The sequence below is a fragment of the Silurus meridionalis genome, chromosome 4 (assembly GCF_014805685.1).
Source record: "Silurus meridionalis isolate SWU-2019-XX chromosome 4, ASM1480568v1, whole genome shotgun sequence".
NCBI classification, from domain to species: Eukaryota; Metazoa; Chordata; class Actinopteri; order Siluriformes; family Siluridae; genus Silurus; species Silurus meridionalis.
This window is the reverse complement of record NC_060887.1, coordinates 20305952-20332943: the sequence shown is the minus strand read 5'-3', so window position 1 is coordinate 20332943 and position 26992 is coordinate 20305952. Positions and strand designations below refer to the sequence as shown.

Below are 26992 nucleotides of genomic sequence, written 5' to 3'. Positions count from 1 at the left end.
ATTGTAAGAAAGACTGCCTAAATATGTGACAGGCAAGGAGATGGACAGGCTTGAAGAAATAGAGAAAAGCCCAGCCTGATCTTTTCCTCAATGCTCAATTCATCTTTTTATTTTTATTTTTTTCACTGTCTTTGCAAATCCACTTTGGCTTTTATTGAGACTTGATGTTTCCCAGCGCTGTTGCTCCGTAACAGAGTTCCCAGTTACAGAAGTTGACGTGGCTGTAAAACTGTTTGTAGAAAGGTTTTATTTTTCTTGCCGAAATTTCATAATTGCCTCGTAAAATGTGTCATTAAAGTTCGTACGCCCACTTCTTGATCGTCGCTCATCCGAGGAGATTTTCTGCTGGTTTTCTCCACGGGGACCGCATCAGAAGTAGAGGCTGCTAAAGTGGAGCGTCTGTCTCTCACATCAAGGGACATGCTGCCCCCAGCTCACACCTTCTATTTAACTCGCATACGTCCTCCTCCGTAGCTGCCCCATCAGCAGTGATTACTCCGTGCTTAGATGTAGTTGTGGCACATTAGGAACATTGGAACGGAGGGGAGGAGAAAATAAACACCTTAGGTGAATTTAGACTCTGGGATCAGCATAGGAAAACAGGCCTGTCAAAGCAGTCAGTAAGATCTGAGAGGTGTTGACTAATTGCTTGCTAATTACACAGTAAATTGTCTAATTAAGCTGATGGTTAATTAGGGTAAGCTTGCACAGCAGTCTTGTGGAAGTCTCCTTTTTTTTTCTAGAGGGAGGCTGTGCCATGTGCCCAGGCAGCAGGCTGTGTAATTGGCACGGTGGCAGTGACTGGCGCTTAACATGACACAGGGAGGTGGCAGAAGGACTGACAGAATCAGGATGTGCAGCAAACAGCGGTGCATGTCTTCTGTGATGGCTTTAGCCCTCTCGTACCTGTCGTACTATGACAGCTGTGCACACAACTCACCCCACAGTCACAAACCTTCGCTTGGTGTCACCTTTGCATTGAATAAGTGCCAGCCATGGGCCCTGAATGGCACTGTAGTTCTTTTCTTTTTTTATTTTCTTTGAACACACCACTTAATTGTGGTTTGATGGCCACCGGTTACAAGTGCAACAGAGAATGAGTGCAACGAGAAAAACACAAGTGACACATTAAGTCTATGACTTCCTGTCAACTTCCTATGGAAAAATGTGCTTCCATGCACATTATAAAAGAATACAGATCATACATCTGATAGAATGTAAACTCGTCTGAATTGTTGCTGGCATTTTGTGAGTTACTGATAAGAGGTGCCAGAAATGTAGAGACATGACACACGACAAGGCAGTCCTCTCAATCTGTCTTGTCACCCAATCAATACAAAGGGAGATAGGGATATAGCCGCTGCTCAATCATCACCGCGCTGCTCTTCAAGTCAGGCGAGAAAGAAAGACTCCCATCAGATCAATGCAGAAAATGTCAAAGGTGAGTTCTGAACCTTTAGAAAAAGACTATACTGGGAGTTCTTTAACACCTCTGCCATCCCATTAGCCCTGCAGCTAATGGACAAAGAATAACATTTCCTACATTTCCCAGGTGACAGACATTTCAGTTAATGTGTTGTGTTTCTTTTTTTTTTTTTTTGATAGAAGTAGAAGCATTAAAAAAAAGTATATGAAACCATAAACTCTGTAATGTAGATGATAATCGCTTATCTATTTTATAAGCAGGACATATTTTAATCCCCAATTTGGGTTGCATCATGTGTTCTGCATTTCACCAGCTCTTGTTTATTTACCACTTGCTCTGCAAGTCCAAGGCAAAAAAAAGGACAGTAACACAACAGATTTGGCACATAGAGCACCAGTCACAGTTCAGTGCTTTGTATTTATTTAACAAGCAAATTAGCACTAGCGAAGCAGATCCAGGCCTAAAAAAAAAAAAAAAAAAAAGAATTAAATAGCTCAGGCTCATTAGCTTCAGCTACATGTTTACCATTTATAAATATACCCGTTTAATTGGAAGATCAAGGTGGCAGTGACTACCTCTTTTATGGCTGAAAGGGCAGATAAACCGTGCTTCTTTAGTCCACCGATTTGTGCAAAATCAGCCCACATTAAGTTACTTTACTCCCCATAAACATGGCACTGATGTAGATGAATATTACTTTACCCATTTCCTTATGCCCCATTTCCATATCAGAATAAAAGCTAATTAGTTTAACGGTTTGTATATATATATATATATATATATATATATATATATATATATATATATATATATATATATATATGGGGAAGCATTCAAAATTTGGTAGTAAAATTGTAGTGTATTAGCTAATATTTTATAATTAACTTTTCATAGTTTTAAAAAAGATGTCATGCTTTATATTAATGTTTTTATTATTCAATTATAAATATTACATTGCAAATATCTGTGAAATATAGTAATTTGTCCCCAATCAAAATGTTTTGAAATTTGATCTCCAGTTAGCTACATTAATGGATAATTCCATTAATGTAGATAACTGTATATAATGATAATAGTAATATACATTTTAATAGGTAAAATATTAATAATTAAAAGGTGAAAACCTGCATATAAAGAATATATATGTATGTGAGTTTTGCACTGTGCTGCTGGCATGGCCTGTTTTCATCCCTTGTTATTTGTAAAAGAAGAATGTTTCTTTCCAATTCCCTTTTTCCTAGTGGAGTAAATGGTGAAAAGGACTAATGACCAAGCTGACAGACAATATCCCTCTTCATTTATCACACAGGGTTAATATCCTTTGCTTTGACATTAATTTATTAAGTCCCTCACAGGCAGGCTGATCTTGTTCTGAATTACCATCACGTTTCAGAAGAACCCCCACACACACATGCACACATATCCACATGAACACATGGTACACATAGAGACATGAAAACACATTAATGTTTCTCCTCTGTGAGATGTTTCACACGTTCACGCTTACTGTTGATTGTACCGATTACCATAATCCCTGAGAACCTTGTTCGGGATGTTAATGTTAACTCAAATATCCTGGCTATTAAAGTGCGTGTTAAATAACCCGGGCCTATTGATAAAATAGTTTATGGATGCAACCTTCATTTTGTATTCTTTTGCAAACAGCTTATTGACATGCTGTCTTTGGTGTTTGTCCTTGTTTTTGCTCCAACGTGCAGCTAAAGACTTTTGAGACACAATTCTGCTCAGGGGAACCATAAAACTCTCTCTCTCTCTCTCCTTCTTTTTCTTCACAGTTTAGTGATATATTTTGTCTGTCAAAAATCATTTCACTGTTAGAGAGAGAAAGTCATTGTGTGGTTTATCAGGTTTCTGAGGGTGCAGATGTGTAGCTGAGACACTGTCACGGATCCAAGGTTGCTTGGATTTATATATGACAAGCAAAGAGAGGGGATTAGGACTGCAGTGATGATCTTTCTCACAATCTCAAGATCAATCTCGAGAGACATCAGTAAGTGACATTCGCTCACCTGTGCATACACAAACCGCCTCTAACGTGCTGTATTGGACTCGTTTAACACAACGGTGAAAGATTTCTGCAGTGGAAAATCAGCCTTGAAATCACAATGTCTTCAGCTACCATTTGTTGAGCATGGAGAATGAAAGAGGACGGCACATATAGCTTTGATCACATTCTTTCTTTGTGTCTGTGTGTGTATGTGTGTGTTTGTGTGTGGGTTGTGTGCTTTTTGCTTCCTCTCAGTGGCTGGGTAGCAGGTCAAGGTTGAGAGCAGTGTTATTAAGCAAGCTTCCTACAGTCAGACAGTATTAATCCATACAGGAGCCGAAGAATATCATCGATTCCCTTCGTGAGAAATGACCACAGTTAACTCCAGGAAGAAATGATGACTTTACAAGTGCTACATCTGCACATTACAAACAAAGATGGATCATATTTACAAGCATAGTAACACCTCTTACTTTTCTCTTCCTCTTTCCCTCAACCCCCCTCACATGTTCTTGCTGTCTTCCCACTTGGAGTCCCAGTTTGTAGTGGCTGGCCAGAGTGCTGGTGAGAACTGAACCAGCTATGCTTTGATTTATCTGTCACAACTGCTTATAATGATTAATGCCTGCACTTGGGGCCACTCTGGGTCTTTCCAGGTGTATTTATTTATTTAGACCTGTTTGCATTCTGCTTATCACTGAAGGCTCAGATTATTATCACATATCTTCAATTTGAGTTCAAATTCAACCTTTATTTTGCCAGATTTTTTTTTACAATTAAGATATGTTACAATATACCCTAATCAGCCATAACATTAACACCACTGACAAGGTGAATTGAATAACAGTGATTTTTATGTTACAATGTTAGTTCTTGAAGTTAATCTATTGGAATCCCAAAAAAAATAAATATATAAAAAATAGCCAAGCATAGGGGTCTGAGTGACTTTGACAAGGTGACAAATTGTGAATAGGTGCATTGGTCAGAGAAACTCTAAAACAGCAGGTCTTCCCAAAAAAGTTCCAAAAGCCATGAACAAGAAACAGGGACATGGGTGCCCAAACCACATAGATTTGCTACTGTAGCACGAATTTCTGAAAAATTTATGCCGGCCGTGATAGAAAGGTGTCAGAAGACACCAAGCATTGCAGCAAGCTGTGTATGTGGTTGCACAGCTTGTATGCTTACTTCCGTGTTCTGCTAAAAAAGAATCCTACAAAGGACACCTGAGCATCAGATCAGCATCATGGAACAATGAAATAAAGTTGCCTGGGCTGATGAGTTGAGTTTCTGTGGAATGTGCATGAACTTACAGGTGCTTAAAAGACTCTGGTTAATGTCTTGCTGCCAAATATCAATGCACACCTTCAGTGTTCTTGTGTAATCTATGCCTTGACCAGTAAAAGCTGCTTTGGTTGCACAAGTGGGACAGATGCAATATTAGATGGTTTTAATGTTATGGCTGTTCGGTATGTGTAAAATGTGTTTTTTTTTTCTAAGATGGATAAATAGTGAATTATTCTCATGTTTGACTTGCCATGTATCACAAATCCTTGCAGAATTTATTGCTTTAATTGTCCATGTTCCTTGCGAGTGGGCGCACTGGAAGGAAACTAATCTGCCAGATGACTGCAGGTTATAAACTTTTCATCATGCTATGCATGTATATTACTTTAATATGCATAATTTCCCCTTAAATCTGGAATAAAAATGATTGAATGGCATAAAAGATAGAAATGTGTAATTGCTATTATAGACCTGCTCTATGCTGGTAGTAGTAGTGCAGGCTTTTAATTTTTCTCAAGTGTTTTTAATAATATATGTTTGTGTAATGCAGCTATATCTTCAGTCATTTTCTTTTAGAACAGAATTGGTCATGGTTCGGGCATGCAGCTCCTGCACTGATATTACATTTGAATATTCTGCCAGTATCTATTTCTCTTCAGTTATTATCATTCAAATAATTGAAGAGCAAAACTGCTTGCATTCAAATTGAATCTCCTGAGACCACACTGTTACATTCGGCCTCAGTATAGGAAATGATTTCATGTACTATTAGTTAAAGCATGTGGCTTAATGTGTGAGATTATCATCAGTTGCGCAGTCCCTTTAGGATATAGATATGACTGATCGTCTTTATCCCATGATGCAGCATTTTAATCCTGATGGGAGGGCTGTGTTCCAGGGTGACAATGCCGTCGACCACAGGAGCTCGCTGAGTTTGAAAATAATATTGTGTGCTATGACTTATGCAGTCATAACATTTCAACGCAAATTCAAAACTTCATTAAATACATTAAATACATTATATACAATAATATGTATAAAAATTATATATATATATATATATATATATATATATATATATATATATATATATATATATATATATATATATATATATATAGTACAGACCAAAGTTTGGACACACCTGCTCATTCAAAGAGTTTTCTTTATTTTCATGACTATGAAAATTGTAGATTCACACTGAAGGCATCAAAACTATGAATTAACACATGTGGAATTATATACATAACAAAGTGAAATGAAAATATGTCATATTGTAGGTTCTTCAAAGTAGGCATCAAGAGAATGCCAAGAGTGTGCAAAGCAGTAATCTAAGCAAAGGTGGCTACTTTGAAGAACCTACAATATGACATATTTTCAGTTGTTTCACACTTTTTGTTATGTATATAATTCCACGTGTTAATTCATAGTTTTGATGCCTTCAGTGTGAATCTACAATTTTCATAGTCATGAAAATAAAGAAAACTCTTTGAATGAGAAGGTGTGTCCAAACTTTTGGTCTGTACTGTGTGTATGTATATATATATATATATATATATATATATATATATATATATATATATATATATATATATATATATATATATATATATGCATATATTATACACAATATAAACACAGTCTGTGTATATGTGTGCACTGTGCTGTTCCGTCCGTTGTGTTTGATTAGTATTTCTTGTATGTTTGAGTATGAAAGGCTGTTTGCTGTGTGTGGGGGGGGAGGGGGGATTAGGGACCTGTTCTGCTGTGATAAAAACCTGGTTAGTGCCAAAACACAGCCTTGGTCATTAACAAGAGGCAGGATGGGGAACAAGGGATAAAGTACACATCATCCTCTTCATGGGTCACAGCCCGCTAATGGCCAGCATTAAAACAATACACTTATGCAGTGCATTGTTACAGTCAAAGAAATGGTAAAGAAACACATCATGTTCAGTGGCGGTTTTGAGTTGGTGCGTAAGTCAGTGTTGACAGATACACGTGAGCACACAGAGGTGCGCTTTGAAATGCATGTCACGTCTAACCTAAGCTATCTTGGAGAACTCAGTTCTTTCTAGTCAGTATGGTGGCTGTAGCGTATATGTGTGTTAGTGTTTGAATGCGAGTATGTGTGTAAGCGTGTGTGAGCATATGTGTGCGTGTGTGTGTGTGTGTGTGCATGCACCTTATCTTACACAGTGTGATGCCTGTTTCTATAGTATGCCAGTTTTTTCCCTTTGGGCGATTTTTATGGTTTTCACTTGCTTAATATTAAAACTCTTGTTCCACCTTGGCCTGATAGCACCGAATGCCCAGAGCCAAATGTTCCCTGGTCACAGCTTCATTAAATACAATTTTTTTTCTGGAGCCCTTGGGATGACGGTCTTAATTTCCATAGTGCCTTCAACGGACAGACTGCATACTTTTATTTAAATTAGGTTACGTCTTTATTCAAAACCATCGGCCATATCCCAAACTGTCACCCCCCTCACACATCAATGTTGCACCAAAAACAGCACCTCGTTTCCAGTTTTTTTTTTTAAGTGCCCTTGTATTTGCATCTCTTGATTGAATATTCACAGTGAGATGTGTCTGTAATCAAAAATATGACTTTGGTAGATTTTTGCACAAAAAGCGGGGCTTCCTTGAATTTTTTTGTGTTTTTTTTGTGTCACTTGTGGCTCTTACACCACTGTAAAAATGTACTGTATCCCAGTGTGATGCATGCATTCAGGTCATATTAAAAACCAAACCTGGGATTTTAGGATGAGCTGGAGGTAATGATTAGCAATTATACAAAAGTATACACTTATAAAAGCACAAGGTAACTATTACAGGTTATAAAAATAAAACTTATTTAATATGATTAAAAAAAAGAAAAGAAAACGAGAAACCAGTTCTAGCTCTACTGCATCTAATCAAACTTATGCTAATTTAATTGAATTAGCAGCAATTACACGTTCTTGTCAGTGTAGCTGGAAAACAGTCTAAATGTCGTAAAATTAAGTTAGCGCACAATTATCTTAATTGTTCTGTAAGGGTAGGTTCTAATCGGTCTATGTTAAATTGTTCTGTTACACTGCTAAATTGTGATGGACAGTTTATCCGAGGTGGGCGAATTAAGCTGTCACTTCTACTACAGGTACTCTTGCTTTATCGATTCAAGATACAGAATACTGAAGGAAACTGAGAGAAAGATAATTTCTGTCATATGGTTCAAATTATGTATGACTCTATCTTTATCGTTCCTTTTTTCCTTTTAGGACACCATATCCTTTTTATGTGTCAATTTTCCTTGTGACAGTTTGCTAGATTTTCTCTCTCCGCTGGGTGGAAATCCAGATAATACAATTCCTTCAGTATGTTGAAGTTGCTGTCATTATAAAAGCTAAATCCAATCCATTTTATAACTCCGTTGGCATTCCTGTTGGCTTTATGTTGTGACCTTTCAGTTGGAGAGGTGGATGGTGCCATTTTGTGTTCTGCTTGAGCCATTAGCAGGTTGAAGCTGCTTTCACTATGCTCTAATGCCTTGAGTGGACTGATTATGGCCCAGCTACTGGAGAAGACTGCACACAAGCATTTACAGCACATAAAAGTCTAAGTAAAGCTCAGCATTATGCCGTTTTTTTTTCTTCTTTGCCCTGGTGAGGGAAGTTTTCCATCAGAGTTTTAGACATGTTGTAGTGTTTGCTGTAATGGATGTTATCAAAGGGGAGTCCTGTAAGGTAAGAGATTGGAGCCATCTCTCAAACCAGGTTATTTACTATGACTCAAGCTTGCACTTTGTCTGAAAAGTCTATTCGAGACAAAAATCCAAAAAGCGAGTCCTGTGTTGCCTCGTTTTTTTTTTTTCATGATCTGGTACTTTTAATTCCATCCTAATTATTTCTGTTAGTTTTCAGTTTCTCCTCTTGATTTTGCTTTTGTGCTTGACGAAATTTGGCTTTACAGTATGTGTGTAATTCCCTTTTAAGTAAAATAGTTGCTGTATTTCTGTATCTAAATACAATAATTGTGTTTTTTTAAACACTAAAGTGTTTAATTTCATTGTTTCTGAAATCTCTCAATATTCGTTCTTTCTGGTTTGATCTACAGGATCTAGTGACCAACGTATCTCCACGAATTGTGCGCGGGACAACATCGGGTCCGTTATTCGGCCCAGGCCAGGGCTCCTTCCTCAACATCGAGCTCATCAGTGAGAAAACTGCAGCCTACTGGTGCCAAAGTGTGTCTGAGCTAAAGGCAGACTTCCCTCACAATGTAAGAAAATCATTCACTACAGGAAATCTAATGAAACAGACACTACTGCAGACACAGATAAGCCAGGATGGCACATATATTCAAGTGGAATTCTTGCAGCTTTCATTCGTATCCAGTTGGATTGATAGGAGTACTGTAGGTGTTCAACAATGGGTGATTATAAGGTACTATTTTGTCAACTGGAAAGCATGCCATGTTGTATCAGTTTTAGTTCAAATGTGATTATTAAAAAAATACTATTTCCAAATTTAAAGCAGTCAGGAAGTTGTAAAACATGAAACAATATAAACATCCTTCCTCAAGCGCTGATGTTCACAACTCCTAAGAAGCCAGGGAGCGAACAGGGTAAAAGTGGCTTGACACATTTTTGAGCTTCTACATTTGTTTTCTTTAGCATTCAGGCTGAAGGCAGCTAGCTTGAAATCACAGAGAAAGAAGTGAAATGATGACAACATTAGCAGATTTAACTCTTGTGTATTTATTTATTTATTTATTGATGTATCACAGTGTTATTCTTTTCTGGAATAATTTTTTTCTCCAGGTTTATAGAAGCGAAATAGGAATTGCTTGTTTTTGGTCTGATGATTTATACGGCTTAGTGAATGTTGTTATTAGCGCTATTGTTCCTGTTATCTCTCTGAATTCAGTCTCATGGAAATTACAGTTTGGATCATTGGTGAGTTCAAATGATCATCTTGGCAGCATCTTCGTTGCTGATATTTCAGCTTTCATTCCTTCTATTTTTGCGCCTCATGTGCTGCAATAAAGAAAAGGATAGGATCGCTTTTCTGTAGCCATCTTTGTTCAGAATTTTGTCACAATTTATTTATTTCTCCATTAGCATATAACACTGTTCAACCTTTCGAACTACTCAAGTGCCCACAGCATTAAAAAAAAAAAAAAAAAAAAAACTGAAGAACTGAACCATTTCGGTTTATGCGTTATCCATTTAAACTGCCACACTAACATTTGAGTGCTGCTTGTAAACCTGCAGGAGGGAGCTGCTGATATAGCCAGCCTGAAAACTTGCTATGATTTTACATAATTTAATTTTTACAGTTTTTTTTTTTTTTTTTTTTTTTTTATCATATCATTGTTCTTGTCTTTAAAGTCCCCTTCAGCAACAGCTGGTGTGTTTCACTCACTTCAGTGAAGATGGCCCAAAAGCCAGAGTAACTTCACACTGCAGAAAACAAATAATAATGGATAATCATTTATGTAAAAATAATTGATTATTTTGCTAAACTGAGAACTTGATCAGAATCAAAATGACTTTTTATTGCCAAGTGTGCTCACACACAAAAGAAATTTGTCTTATTGAGAGAAGAGTTGAGGTACAGTATATGGAAAAAAAAATAGACAGCAGACAGGATGGCATCCAAAAAATAAAGATCCTATACAGTATATAGAAATGTTCAAGTTTTAAATGGTGTATAGAAATTGTAAAACCATATGCAGGTTAATAAATTGTAAATAGAAAAAAAATATATATTTAAAAGTGTATATATATATATATATATATATATATATATATATATATATATATATATATATATAATACTTGTTATTATATTGTACTTAAGTTGATTACCAGTATGAGTTTACGAGTTCATGAGGGAAATTACTTACAAAAAACTGTTTTTAAATTCTTTTGGTTCTCTGGACAGAGGGCAATGATTTAAAAAGTTATCTAGGTGTGTGATGTCCAGTGTGATTTTGGATGCTTGTTTCCTCATTTCTAGATTAAATAAAATAGGCAAATAGAAATAATAAAAATAAAAATAAACTATTTGCTGAAAAAAGCTAATTGTTAAACATAATTAAGCAAAATGTAAAAGGCTAAAGGAAACTGCCCTTATAAAGCTATGAATCTGCTTCACATTTTTATACTCTTATTGTTATTTCTTTAATAATTTAAAATATACTATAATGTCAAGTTAAGTCAAGTAGGCTTTTATCGTCAATTGTCAATATTGATGCTTCCAGTATTCAGAGTTTTCAGGTGTACATGGAAACATCCGATTACACTTTAAACTGTAACAAATTTGCATTACATTTCTTCTAAATGTGGCAAAAAATTTTCTTTTTTTTCTGGTTTGTTTTAACAGCTTTGTTCTCCTTATTGTTATCTAAGTAATAAGCCTATATTTTGCAAATGGAATTAAACTTATTTTTTGTGGGGTTTTTAAACCCTGTGTCAGACCTTTTAAAAATCCCTGTCCTATGAGATGTAACAGCAGCAGTGATCGTTTACTAGTATATTACATTCTACCCGGCTCGTCTATTTCCTCTAACATTACATGTTTTTTGTTAATTAAATGAATGATTTTTTTATATACATATATCTGGGCAAATTTTTTTTTAGGAAGAACACAATCAGATATGTCAACTAATTGTTGCATTTCTACATTAGGAGCTTTGCTTTAATCTTATTTTAAGCTATATCTCTTGTGCAGTAAATAGGAAATGCTCACAACCGATTCAAAAACACGAGCTATTGTTTATTATGTTCTAGGTTTTTCAATGCTCTCGTATGAGGGACTTTATTATGTATTTTATAGACCTATATCCAGTCTCTGCAGTTTTGGTTGTTTTCAAATCATACAATTTGAATATAATCTCCGTATTAATTCCTCACTGTCCCGTTTCTTATTCACAGCAATGCAGGGCTCATGTTTGCAAATGAAACACAAATATTTATGGTGTGGACCGAGTCCATATCTCAGTTTTGCGCCGCCATTTCTTATTTGTACAGACGGAGCAGCATATGTCGGCTGAAATTACAAAAATGACAACTCAATTGTTCATTTTCTGAGCTCAGTTTTATGTTCCTCTACTTAAGAAATATCAAAGGATTAATTGATTTGGTGGAGACTTTCTGGCTGCATTCAAAGCGAGCGATATCAGACGCAAGGTCCAGCATTCACTTCTGCGGCTTTTGTGAGGAAGATGAAAAAAAGCTGAGATGTGTGAGGAGAGAACAGACAGCAGACTCTTCTCAGCTCTTTGTTACAAAGACTACACTCCACTACAGTGTACATCTCTTCTGCAGCATGAATGAAAACAAATCTGCTACAGGAGATTGTGTGTGTGTGTGTTTGGGTATGCTAGAATGAGATTTGTTTATGGACCCATGCAGAAACACTTGAATTTAAAAGAAAATCATATTTGGACGATTTCCATTTGCTAGCAGAAAAGGTTGTTCAGACTGCCCTGCCCCTGGGGCATTTTTTTCATTCCACAGCCTACGTCCAAACCTTGTCTAAACTGCAGTTACAGCCCTTGCAGGTCAGGGCTTATGGACAAATTGCTGTGATTGTCATCATCAATGCTTCAAATTTTCCCCCCATTACGAGGGGAATGGCTGCTGCATGGCGTGAAGGAGGGGCAAGGCGCTCTGAAATGTTCTTATATGCTGGCCGAGTGACAGGCTTGAGGTGACTGATCTCCATGGAGACGCTTTGTTACAGTGTGCTGAGCGAACAGAGGCGAGAGCTAGGCACAGGGTTATTGAGCTGATAACAAGGTAATCCCGCTTCTCTCACAGTCTCCACACTTCCCGCTGCCGTTAACTTGCTTTGCCTGTCTGATGGCACTTTTAGCCCTGATTGTCTTTAATAAACCGGAAAAAAGGATGCCCTGCTGCCATTTTCAGGGACCGCTGTCCCATAATGTGAAGTTACAGTGGTCAAAGGTCAGTCTCAAATCAAAATAGAATACCGTGGCACCCAAAATGAAACTCGGTGAAAAGTATTAATCTCAGTCATCTCCAGCAGCACTTCCGTATCTGCCCTGCTTTCCTGGGCTTTACATTAATATTACCAAAGACTATTTGAGGGTGTATCAAATATCACTTATATGTCAAGGTTGTTTGGTAAATCTGAGCAGTAAATGTCAGGGTGCTTAACTTTATTTGCCCTCTAAAACTTGGCAATATTTCCTGCACTTGTGTAGGTGGGCTCTACTTAGTTCCTAACTGTGCAGTGCTTTTGGGGGAGCCTAATGCCCCAGAGATTTATATCTAGCGGAAATTTGTCCTTGGGGAGAGCAAATCCTCAGAGTTTAATATCCTCCTCTGAAATCTGTTTTCTTGCTCTTTATATCCACAGATATTTCTTTTGTTAGAGACACACTTTCAGTTCTTTTGCCATCTTTTCTACATCAACTTACAAAAGGAAGTCATGGTCATTTGATAAAGCTGTTTTTGAGATCTAAATAAATAATAGAGCACAGGCTTTCAGCGTGTAGCCGATTTACAGCTATTACTTGGCGATCGAGAGACAGCTATGTACTGTATATAACACGGAAAACAAAAGCAAATGGTGGCTGCGGTGTGCTGAAATACAGCATCTTCATTCTTCCAAGAGAATTTTGTCTTGTATATGACATACAGTGCATTATGTGCAGAGTGTCTGTAAAGTATGTGAAAGCTTTTTTTTTTCCCGACAGCTTTGATTACATAAAACCAGGAAGCAATTATTTAGAAGCTGGTCCTCCAGAACTTGTTTTTATATTTGGCTTGTAATGTGCCAGGGAAAAGAAAAATTAAAATGGCCCAGGCTTATCCAGCCCTAGCATAGGGGCTCTTAGCTAATACCTTCTCAATGATGTCTTTATTGTTTAAATAATGCCAGCATGCCTGTAGATTTGTTTTGATAACAATTTTTTTCTAAATTATAGATATTGATTTTGTGACTTTGAGAAAGGAGAAGAAGGATTGAGTGACCTTTTATAGTCCCGATTTTGAAATGTGTTGAAACAAAGCAGGGGGGATAAACATGCGCATGCACATCAAATGGACCAAGTCTACAAAGATAAAATGAATCTGCAATTTGTAAGACTGTCTATGTTGCTCTAATCTGTCTTTTTCCCTCTGTCTCTCTTTCTCTCTCTCTCTCTCTCTCTCTCTCTCTCTCTCTCTCTCTCTCTCTCTCTGTCTCGCTCTCTCACTTACTCTTTCTATCTGCCATAGATTGTCATTTCCAGCATAATGTGCAGCTACAACAAAGCTGATTGGACTGAGCTTGCCAAAATGGCAGAGGTGAGTCTTTGTTATGATAATTTACCAGCGCACACAGTTGTGAAATTATACTCTCTTCCTTGCTGATAATTTGACTCTTTTGATAGCACTGCCTGCATAACCATTGCCTGGGAATAGAGAGTAGAAAAGTGCGATGTACCACACCTTTCCAAACTGCAAAAGCAACATTCACGCTTATTGCATAAACACCCCAAATATTGAATCAGTGGCAATTAATCTTGGATCTGAAGCGTGCTACATTTAGGCAAATGTTTATAAGACCCAACTGGTTTGTCACTGCCAAGAGGCTGAGACAGATGCCAGAGAAGGAGGGAGGCTCTGAAGGAGTAGAGTGAGGAAGAGAGCTGGGCAGGGAAGGGGGGCATCTTCAGACCAAGCTTCTTCCGGCTCTCCCATCTGTGAGCAGGAGCTCTATAACCCCTGTCCTTTTCTGGTGTCAGTCACGTTGAACCCCAGCAGACCCAGTGTGAACACACATGTACAACGTTGCATGCAAGCACTGAAACTCACAAGTAAACCCAGAGCTGATATTTTGAATGGAAATAGATTGAGACCATTCAGTTGCCCCTGGAATTAATCGGTGTTGACTCACATATCTCTGGTGCTTAATTGTGCACAGAAAATGTCAGAAAGTAAACAGACCCACGTGTCAATGTGTTAATTCTGCTATTGATTTCATTGACGCTCTCGCTCTCTGTTGGACCTCATTAAACCTGACCTGTCAAGCTTCATCCAACCACCCCCCTTCTTCCACTCTGAAAAGATGGACATCTGGTTAGTGCTGTCTCCTTTCTCTTCTGCCCCTCTCTGTATTACTGTCAGGTACTTTTTGCATATTGCACAGTCAAAGAGCGGACAAGACACTGATCTAACCTTGTATTGCATTAGGGTTGCCAGTAGGACACACTGTCTTTTCCCTGCATTCATCACCTTGCTTTCTGTTACCTAACCTAGCCCAGGACCGAATCCTAAACCTAAACATAGCTCCCCAAGTGTACTAGAAACAAAGGTTGAGTTTAAGACTTTACCTTCTTTCTAGCACTCTGGTGTAGATCTGAGTTGCAAAGGAGGTTAGCAGTGCCACTGGCTATAGTTGGGGAGCTAAGGGGGGGAAAAAAAGAAAAAAAAAGTGCCTTTGGTGCCTTCTTTTTTGTTTCTTGTGGTGTCTTCTGAACTGAATTCATTGTTTTCATCACATCCATAGCAGACTGTTTAGTTACCTCTGCCGGCAAATATGAAATAAAAGCCTGGTTTCCATGGTAACTCCATTTTCAAGGAGATTCAACCATTAATTTTCACTTTGAAAATTCTGGAAGGGAACACTTAACACTGTGGCTTGCCCAAGGATACTACTTAAAAGTTTTTTTTGTTCTCTCCCCCTTTCTTTTCCATCACACACACGTCAGAGTAAAGTAAATAATTTTTTTCACTTTCAACTGCCCCCCATTACTGCTCCCTCCACACAAATTTCCGCCTGATAGAGAAATATTGCATCATAACCACGAGCTAGAAGCTGTAATTCCTAGATGTCAAAGTGTCTCCATAACCTGTTTGTACTCTATTTTTATTTTCAAATTGTGAGCAGAAATAGCAATGTGACACTGCATATGAAGTATGAAAAAAAATATGCTTATAGTCAACTAGTACAAACAAAAACTAAAATTTGTAAAGGAGGAATCACATTAAATTCATAGATTACAATGATTAAACAGCCGTTTCTCACACAGTTCAGAGTAATTTTATATATATATATATATATATATATATATATATATATATATATATATATATATATATATATATATATATATAATTATTATTAATTATATATTAATTAATAGTTAATTATAATTATTATTATTTTTAATTAATTTTTTGTGCCACTTCACATTGCTAGTTTTGATTAAAACCATGAACTCTACATATCAGAAAATCATGTGCACATGAATTTGATGTTTTACCCATCTTTATACATTCTCTTTTCTTTGTCAGTATACTAAAGGGTAAATAAACAGATTATCTATCGTCAAATGTCAGTGAAAACTCTCCTCTTTTTAATCTCTCACCTTGTAGCTTGTCTTAGGACTGATGAGCTGCCTTCATCTTAAAGATTTACATACATGCATGTGATGAACGGCAGCAGAAAATTTTACAGAGACAGAACTGGTTCAAAACTAGTAAACCACTCCTGCATTTTTCATACACTCACACTATATGTTGATCATATGTTTCGTCTGCTCCAGTATTTCTTTTAAGGTCCTGGAATACTGTGTTGCATTTTGAATGCCCCAGTGTTAGTGTGTTTGAGATGTCTGTGAAAAGCTGGATTATTGTGAGAATATGAGCCTGAGTTCAGAAAAGCCTTAAATCAGTCTTACATTACAGGCACCTTTTCACTTTCAGTCATAGCTGACTTCCCTCCTGTTTGTTCAACATCTATCTAGAATCTGTTCACGCTCCATGTTGGGATATGTGTGTAGATCTTCGCTTTCTTTTGTGGTTGTGCTCCTGATACCCTCTGATATCAAGCCAACCATCTAAAGTCTATGACAGGGATCTTGCCTCATCAAGTTGGGAGCTGATAGCCCAGTGTCATCTTAGATAAAGAACTGCTTTAAGCTCATGACCCTCTTGTGTAGTGTACTTATGATCGTTCTGCTTAAAACTGCTGCGAATGGGGGAATAAACCAATGATGGCACTTTTTCTCAGATTTCATTTGGCACTACTGTTTTGCTTTAATAGGAAAATTATATTCACCATGAAATTTCCTCGTAGGTGTCATGTTCGGTCATTTTTATAACACATTATAAATGGGTAGAACATCAGTTTGCCCTCATGTTAGTGGCAGATTCTCATTTGCTTAAATCCAGTATCTCAAAAATATCAATTGGACATTTACCACTATCTCTCCTGGTTTGTTCTCCCTATGTTGTGTTTTTTAATAATGAAGCATTGGAAGAACAGAATCCAATCTCGCTGGCACAGCTGACCAGCTTTTCTCCATAAAGTTTTGCTTAATTTTGGCCACGTTTTCTATGTCAATCTCTTTTAAGCTTGCAATGACAAATAGTTTTCGTGTGCTCTTCCCTTTTAAAGCTGCTTATTGTGATCTGCGATGATAGTGTGCTTAATTCATTGTGTGTGTGGCCTTTTGTTGTGTGGAAAAGGGGGAGTGTGAGGCAGCCACCTCCTGTCTCTTGCCCTGTCTATAAAGGGCTTAAAGGAAGCTGGGTGAAATTAAACATTATTGATAATTGGCTTTGGGATCACGGTGCATTGTGTCCATTTTGTACCTGCATTTGGCCCTAATTGACCATGAAATCTGAAGCCTAATCCAGGGCTGCCATGCTTCCTCCTCTTTCCAACTGACTATGATAAATGGCTTCATCCTGCCACTTGCTCCTCTGCACTTTGTAAGGCTAAAATACTTATTCTTCTTTTCCCCTCTCTAATGGCTGTCAGTCTGTGGAAAATCATAAATCTACAGCCGGAGTCACTCTGTCAGGTTTGTGGAGCTTTTGTAATTGTTTAAATCCCACATGTGATGTGGTTTAAAGCCCCCACGGATATGTAATTGCCTGTCAAGCGCCTTTCCTCCTCAGCCACTTTATATGCCCCACTCCACAGGTCTACATACAGAGCAGCATCTCCCGTGCATCCATGTGGAACAGTTATCACTTGTCTGATCTATTTTAGTCCTAATGTTTCAGTCACTGTTGGGTTTTTTTTTTTTTATCTCTCATTGGCATACATCTCTCCTTTTGGATACAATTAATAAATAGCATTTTTTCATTTTTTATTTTTGCATGAAGCATATTTTACTGATGAGACTTGCATATGGACTGAGATCAATATTGCTACTTTTATATGAAAAGCATGAATTCATTGACTATATTGAAGTAACGTTTGCATAAATCTGACCCTTATACAGGCTTCTGGAGCTGATGCCCTGGAGCTTAATTTATCCTGCCCTCATGGAATGGGAGAGAGGGGTATGGGACTCGCCTGCGGGCAGGTACATCCAACACACCCCACTTTGCACCTCATACATACTGAGATCCATGCTAAAGGAGCATACACTCTCTCTATAAGAACTTGACTTGTCAGTTGGTGAGTGAGCTGAGAGACTACTAAACTACTTGTATATACACTATGGTTGAATATTTAAACTTATTGAATTAAGCTGCTGAAAAGACACACATACAGCATGTATAGCATATGAGGTGAACATCTCTACAATATTATACAGTGTTCTAGTGAATATCATACCTGGCCAGGCTAACTGCTTTCCTCTTCTAGAAAATTAACATATTTCATTAAATATAGAAAGAAAGCATTTCTTATTGATGGAAATGGGAATATGTCAATCCTCGAGGATTTTGTAGAAATTCTAAATATCAGTGTAATAACGTAACTCGTTTTTGTAAATCAGTCACGGATGAGGTGTAGTCATGCCTGAGGTAAATGTACGTCTCTGGGCACTTCACAACATGAAATGAAACTTTTATTGTCTATGTTGTGAAACTTTGATGACAGGTACGATAGGGAGATCAACCACAATCACCCACTAATGGGTCTTGACTCCAGGGAGTGTTTTGCATGAGGGTCTTAATGATGCACCTTTCCTTTAGCATTGCATTCAATCAAAGCATTAACAGAAATTAATAATCCATAAATGATTTAGCTGTTTGTAAATTGTTTTCTTTCAGACTAAAAACGCAGTGCGCTAGGATTAATGTAGCGTTTATTCTTAGAATATTAAGAGCACCTTTTCTCATCTGCAATGCATCTATCTATCTAATCTATCTAATCTATCTATCTATCTATCTATCTATCTATCTATCTATCTATCTATCTATCTATCTATCTATCTATCTATCTATCTATCTATCTATCTATCTATCTATCTATCTATCTATATCTTTTATATACACTCATTGTTCTCACCATCCCCTCTATTATCAACCAAAGCCTGTACATTTATTCACTTTTCTAATAAACCAATCATTTGAAAATGAAGCATCAGAATGTGAAAATAGTGTGATCTCTGTGACTTTAACCATGGTACCAGAAGGGCTATTTCAAGTACATCTCCCACACAGCAATGTTTAGAGTTTACACAGAATATTAAGAATATTAAGAGGGTCTGCAGGCTGAAACAACTTGATGAGAGATATCAAATAATAATGGCCAGAGAAGTGTGTGTTGTAAGGAAGCCTATAAGGACACTTATAGATAATCACTGTTCCCAAACATGATGAGCAGAAATGAATCTCAGAATGCACAACACATCAAACCTTAATGTGGGTGGGATACATGAGCAGGAAACCTCAACAAGTTCCACCTCTGTCAGCCAAAAACAATAATCTGAGGCTTTCATGGGCTCAGATCCAATAAAACTAGAGAGTTGAAGACCAGGGGACTTTTCTCTATAATATTGGCCAGGCTGGTGAGTCTGTGCCCATGATAGCCTCAGATTCTTGTTCTTGGCACATAGGAATGGAACCTGATCCACATCATTGATGTTTTGTGCATTCTAAGATGCTATTTGGCACACCACAGTTGAAAAGGATGATTGTCTGAGTTACTATATGCTTCCTGGCAACTCAAACTGATCTGACCATTTACCTCTATTTACAATTAGATGTTTACACTCACAGAACTGTCACTCACAATGCTTTTTTGTTTTTTTTGTCTTTGTGAACTTTAGGTTTTCATTTTTGTTTAGTTTTAGTTTATGGAGACAATCCCAGGAGATCAGCAGTTTTGGAAATTCTCACATCACAAACAACCATGCCACAATCAAAGTCATAGAAATCACATTTACTTTTTCTTCACTGATAATTGTGCAGCTGCTGACCTGTCTGAATTATTATTTTTTGCACTATTGTGCTGCCACATGATTGGCTAAATAGATCACTGCATGAATGTGCAGGTATAAAGGTGTTCCTAAATGTACAGTAAGTAATGTTTTGGAGGCCAGTGTATTTCTGTTTGTTTCCGTTTAGGACATTCAATATCACATGGCATGTTTGGATAGCTTCTTCACAGTTTTAAAACAGTAAATCTGAGTGTTTTGTTATGGGTCTGTTTAAAAATTGGAAATTGTGCTTTCTGCTTCTAACCGCCTTTGACACAGCTTGTCACCAAGTCTGTAGTGGTCAAGGAAATAACATGAAAACCTGCTCTGGCAGCAACACGAATGTCAGATAGCTGAAACAAAAACAAAATCATTAAATGCAAAGCAGGAAAAGCTTTTTTTTTTTAGATAAAAGGGCTGTTTGAAGCACCAGAGTTGGCCTTTCCATCATGAGATGCTTCCATCACACAGTCAGACTTTTCTCACTGTTTGCATTTTCTTTTCTAGAGCTTGTGTCAGATAAATACAACAGATCTGCTGTTCACATCCTGTTGAATAACTATAGTCCAAAACAAAGCATGCCCAGTCAAACACTGCTTTCATCTTTTATTCACAAGAGCAAGCCAGTGGACTGTAATGAATGAGGCTTTGCTAGGTGCAACATAACACAACGCAACACAACATAAAATGGATATGAACAACATTGATGTGTTGGATGTAAGAAAAATGCATAAGGTTCTAAATGACTTTGACAAGGACCAAACTGTGATTAGACAACAGGGTCAGAGCATCTCCAAAACAACAGGTCTTGTGGGGTGTTCCTGGTATGTAAGATTAGTTTCAATAGTGATCCAATAAAGGACTACAGGTGAACCAGCAACAGGCTTATGAGCACCCAGTGGCTGTGAGCCACTGACAATTCCTGTCCTGTCCTTTCCTGTCCACTGCCGACAGCTCATACAATGGGCAATATTCTGCAGGGAAACCGTGGGTTCTGCAAATCAGGTAGATGTTACTTTGACATGTACAACCTACCTAAACACCTTTATAGTAACAACATTACATTATATTCATGGTCCTATGCAGCAAGAAAATGCTCCCTGGCAAACTGCAAAAAATGTTCAGGAATGGGTTGAGGAACCTGACACACAGTCATGGTGTTTACTTGGCCTCTAAATTCCCCAGAATGAACTGATTTGTTGGATGTGCTGGATTAACAAGTCTGATTTGTGTGAGCACGTCTATAAATATCTTTTTAGATACTAACGAAACGATTCACCATTAATAATACACTACTGATTTTGCAGGTCAACTGTGCTAAAACAGAAATGTGACTTCATTTAACTTGCCTTTTTTATGTGCCACTACTTTTTAAGTGAAAGAAAAACTCCATAGAAATCCATAAAAACAGTCAAATATTTTTCTGCATAAACATGTCATTTATTTAGTATTATGCTGTCTGATGGTGGATTCAATTTGTCCAGCTTGAAGATGATTTCTGCCCATCTTCAGAAGTCCATCACCTATTAATGTGTGTGTGTATATATATATATATATATATATATATATATATATATATATATATACACACATACATTTTTTTTATTTTTTCCAAAATTAAAAGCACACAATGTAGATGCACAGCAATAACAGACAGCATTGCTTTTGATTGCTTTAATAAACAATAGAATACCATAACCCTGATGAATGAAATAAATGTTTGGTGTAAGTAATGATATCATCTGAAAGACAAACATACCTCATTGTATGTTACAGATTCTTTTAGATCCTTTTTCACCATGGGTTGATGAAACACGTTACTTTCCCCCATTATTCTTTTTTTTTTTTTCTCCTTTGATTATGTGTTATACTACAGGAAATAAAACAGGTTTTCTCTTCTAACAGAGATGGAACTATTTTCCACTGCAGCACTCGTAAATTTAAAGAGTTATATCCGTTTGCTGTAGATTTTCTGCTCTAAGACAAAAAGCTAATCAAAGCTGCCGGGCCGCAGGCAGGTAACCTCCATGTGAACTAAAGAGAGGCAATATCATTTAATCACACCGTTTGGCACTTCCTCTACTAGCTGGGGAAAAACATTATTTCTGACTACATCAAAAGAGAGGCAGAATTTGATTTTAATGGGATATTAATATGCAATTTCCCCCTAGTGACTGTGGTGAGCTTGCACACTATAATGTTCATTCTTTTCTCAGAGCTGTTTTAAAATCTATTCACCATTAGAGATGATTTTTGTTTACTTATGATAAGCATAAATACATGTAATGATATTATTATCTTGTTTACTGATTGAGGTTTCAATGCTCCATTCAGGAAGCATTAAATTTCCTAAAGAATTTGAATAGAAGCCTCAGAACCTCACCTCAACATGGCTGCCATGCGCATTATCGCTATTTTTCCTTTTTGACTACTTGGTGTGACCGTGTATTTTTCTGTCTGCAGTTTCTGGCCTACTCATTTGACTTAAGCACAGTTACTAAAATATCAGGTTGGGGGGGCATGTAAGACACCTCAGTGTTTGTGACAGATTAAGATCTTCCAGGTATGAGGAGTCTTTATTTCATTGCTCTTACTTGTTTTTGACTCAGCATCCATTGGGAGCTCATATTTTTCCCAGACTTCAATACAGCTCCTTGGATTCACAAATTAAAAGCGGCGCAGGATCCCACAACTATTTTCAGCCCACCAAACAGGACCTAGTGGCACACTGCTTCCATCATCCCTCCTACGGGACTTGCCGACTACTGGCGCTTAACGAGAGCGCCCACCTGCCGTGACCTTGCATGGCAAAATTAAAATTTCAGGTGCAAAGCCACTCTCCCTTTTCCACCGAGCTCTGTTAAAACCTGAGCCCCTCCTGTCTTTCTGCCTGAGGGTGTTAAAGACCCTCTCTCTCTCTCTTTCTCTCTTCACTCTCCTTGTTCCCTCTCTCCACTCACCCCCCGTTGTGCTGAAATGAATCCCATGCCGGGCTCCACCTGCCCTGCGGTGACAGCACGGGGGAGAGAGAAAATAAATAAAGAATTCTCCACGGAGACACCGTGCCCCTCCTTTAATTTCATACTAGACCTCCCCTCCTCCATGCAGCCATTCCTCCTGAACAGTGCTGCCGGTGTGAGTTTGCAATTCACTCAGCTCTTATTGCTGCTCACCGGTCGATTTTCTTTGCCGAATGCTCTTGAGTGGGACTGTAAGCTCTCCGTGTCTGATCATGTGCCCACGAGGCACTCTGGCTGTTGACCATGTTCCTGATTTTGCGGTAGCCTGCTACAGGTCTGCATCGTTCCCAGGCCATTAGTGGCAGGTTCTGCTGAATTTTTTCCCCAGTCATTCTGCCAAAAAAGCAAGACTGCCATGCATACACACACACAAACAGATGTCGGGGCAGTCCAGTCATGCATGCAATGTTGTGTGTAGCGGACTGCATGGAGGACCAGAGACATGGTTCCTGGCCTACAGACTCATACTCTCAACCCCATCTGGCCTGTAATAAGCTGTCACAGGCAGGCCTCAGAGGGAGCACGTGCCCACTGTGAGAGCACAGTTCTTACAAGCAGCATCTGTTTGGTGGCTGGTGCCTGGCTGCAGGCCACGACCTCGTCTCTTTTGCTGGAACAGGCCTAATGCAATTTTCCTGTGACCCCTCTGGGAGAAAGGCCAGCTTTTCTTTCGGTGCGGCTGTGTTCCTGCTGTCTTCTTTAAAGACTAACACCATTCTGCTCATAAGAAGCCATGCCCTCAGGATGCTAGACGCAGAGTGCACCAGCACCAGGCGCATGCTTGCCACAAAACTTGCCTGACTCATATACTGTAGTTGTGTATAATATAGAAAAACCTCCATGTAGGTTTTTACTGGCATACATTGAGCAGAGGTATTGTACATATAGATTGTAGACCAGAACAGCAAACAAATTAATTTTGAAATCTTCAGTCTAAATTGAAATTGGACTTATATTCTGGAAATATTTGAAAACAATGTGCATCTCTGTTAATCTGCTGGGGAGAAAACCAGAGCATAAACTTATTGCAATAAACTCTGTTTCTGATCAACAAACATTTTTTTTATATTGTAGATTTTTCCATATGAACTAATAAAGAGGGTGCACAGTTATAGAAGTGAATGATTATGCAATTTTAATAAAAAATATATAATACTGATTAAGGCCATTTAATTTTTAGTTTATATCCAAGCAAAATGTGGAAATGCTTATTTCCAATTAATGCTTATGGCCAATGATTCACATTATGTTCAGTCAGATGAATGCTGATAAGTGAACACACTGCAGAGCAGGTGAAGTGCCACTGATGTACTGTACAGGTTCTTCTGGTCTTAACTAAAACAAATTTGAAAACTTTAGTGTAATATTTACATGCAGCCTGTTTTTAACACTAACATTAGATTTGTATCTGAAGGTTTATTCATACAGACGAACGTTACTACAGGTTTGTAAAAGAACAGAAGGCACTCTTTCCTATAACACTGTAGTGACATCTGGTTTTGTTGCCCGGAGTTCAAGATCTGCTACATCAACCAATGAATCTCCCCAAGACGCCAGCAGCGCGATTAACCATCTCTCAGGAGCTCAGATATTACAGCTCCTTCACTGGCAGATGGCTTGGAGCAGACTAGTTGAATCCAGCACTCCAACCTTGTTTATACCCTGTTTAAGTCTTGAATAAATCAAGACAAATTGCTATGGATGACACTTGCTGGAAACACAAGTGCATAAATCCAATATATTCTGGGGAAAAAAATACTATGTATGAATTTTATCTATAACACAGTAACCTTTTCTGTCCTTCATCTAGAGCCTTTAGAAAGTGTGTGTGGCATATCTTTTAGGAGCAAGTACCATCCTTCTGTCCATGTCTCTAAAGCCTATCAACAGATACACAAATTCTGAATCTCATAGGAGAAAATGGCACTGAATTTCCTAACATGTCATGGAAATAGAAATGAAACAGTCTCATGGACATTTTTTTTCTTTTTTGTGTAACTTATTCTGACAAATCAATACTGGCTAATGGTTTTAAAAATCAAACACTAACCTTTCCTCTCTGCCGGAAACTGACTTCAATGTTCCATTTTGCACATGGACCTGGTAAATCACACATTTTGTTTTTGTACAAGCAAGCAAAACCAATTGCTCAATAAGATATGTATTAATAGTTGCTGGATTCGAGAAAAAAAAAGAAGGCCATTCTGTTGAAATGCACAAATGATAGAGTTTGCTAAAGGAAAAGAAAAACAGGGAGAAAGAGGCAGAGAAGCAGAGACTGTTATATGAATGAGAGTTCTGCTTCTAGTTTCTGTGTGTGTGGAGAAATAAAGATAGAAAGAAAGCAGTAAAGTCTGCATTATGTAATGAGTCTAAGATAATGAAAGGAAAAGGTCAGCACAAACTCTAGGAAATCAAATGCCATTTTGGTTAAAAGTTATGCTAAAAATCTCAGCATGATCAGAACTTTTACAGTTCCTAGACCCTACAGGTCTAATAGCAGCTTTGTGTACACAACTGGCAAAAAAACATAGTCTTCTATGGCTTGAAGTAGACTGCCAAAGATTTGTTCTTACTTAACTTATATAATTATTAAAGGAGCCTATTATTCATCTTGGTTATGCCACTATACATCAGTCACTATATATATGTTAGAGCATTAAATAACTAGATCATAGGACAATATTTCATTTTTAGTTCTTTGTTTAATACCCTCAATGCATGCTGTGGTTTCAAGAATGGAAAAAAAGGTTTTATTTGATTCTGATCTTACAACACAAAAGACTTGCCTCATGTGAAAAGGTTCATGCTTTAAAATGTGCCTACTGTGGACATGGGGGTTGAGTGCACCTGGTTGGAAAACTGTAACTTAGTCAAGATATATACCATTTTTAATATTGTTTATTTTAGTGAAAAGTCTAAGTCTTAGATAAGTTTCTTTGAAGGCCTGTGTAATGTATTGTATGTATATGATACATCATACTATATATATATATATATATATATATATATATATATATATATATATATATATATATATAACAGGATATAGATAGAGAGAGAGAGAGAGAGAGAGAGAGAGAGAGAGAGAGAGAGAGAGAGAAAGCTTTTTAATTATATGCATATACACTTACAAGCCTATGATGAGGTCTTTGATATTGTACCTTTGACTCAGTGTTATGCATACAGAAATAATTTTCTGCTTACTATATTTATGGATTATGGTTATTGTGACAGTGACAGACATCCTGCTGACTGGATTTATTTTTCTGCATTTTCTGTAAACTGTTGTTTGTAAAAATACCAAGAGTTTAAAAATTTATAAATTACACCCATACCCCTTATTCTAATGTTTTATGTAAGCATTAACTGAAACTTGACCTGAATCTTCATGATTTTATGGATTGTGTTGCTTCCACATAATTGGCTGATTAAATATTGCATGAATTAGTTAGTGTACCGGTGTTCCTGTGTAGTTGTTGGTAGTATGTACTGTTATATAAATGTTCGAATTTTGGTGCTTCTATAGACTATATTATACACCATATTTCCTAAAAATGTAAAATGATATGCAACATTTTTACACATTGTCACCAAGTAAGTGTTTTAAAGTATAATATTGTAAATCATCCGAAAAAATATTGTCTACTATCTATACGAGACTTGAACATGTAGTTGAATGTGTGTTAAATATGGATACAAATCGGATATGTGTGTGTTTTTGTGTGTCTGTTTGTCTGTGTGTGTTGCCTGCATTTTATGCATTAAATGTGTTGGGAGAGACGCACAAATATATTTGAGTAAACGATCGTGCAGCAGCCGTCCTTGTGTTGCTGTTGGTTTGGTGGTTTGGCTGTCGTAGATTTAGACGTGGTTGTATGCTTGAGCAGGCTGCAGAACTGTGCTGAGTGTAAGCACGTCAGACACTGAGCAGCCTCTCCTTCCTCTAAACAGCCAGACTGACAGGCCAGGAGATGTCTAATAAAGCGTGAATCCTCCTGGAGCAGCAGTTCACACTTATATAATCCCTCTATCGCTTGCGCTGAGGATTTCGCTCTCCCTGTCTCTCATTCATCTCTCATACAC

The 26992-nt window shown here is 37.6% G+C and overlaps 1 protein-coding gene across 1 annotated transcript in view; it reads left to right on the top strand.

Moving 5' to 3' along the window:
- Positions 1-26992, top strand: part of dpyda.1 (dihydropyrimidine dehydrogenase a, tandem duplicate 1) — a 130169-nt gene that overhangs the window by 72518 nt on the left and 30659 nt on the right. Inside the window, exons 14-16 of the mRNA XM_046846245.1 lie at positions 8820-8984; positions 13957-14025; positions 17958-18041. Coding sequence (XP_046702201.1) covers positions 8820-8984; positions 13957-14025; positions 17958-18041 — 318 coding nt within the window. The remainder of the gene's footprint in view (positions 1-8819; positions 8985-13956; positions 14026-17957; positions 18042-26992) is intronic.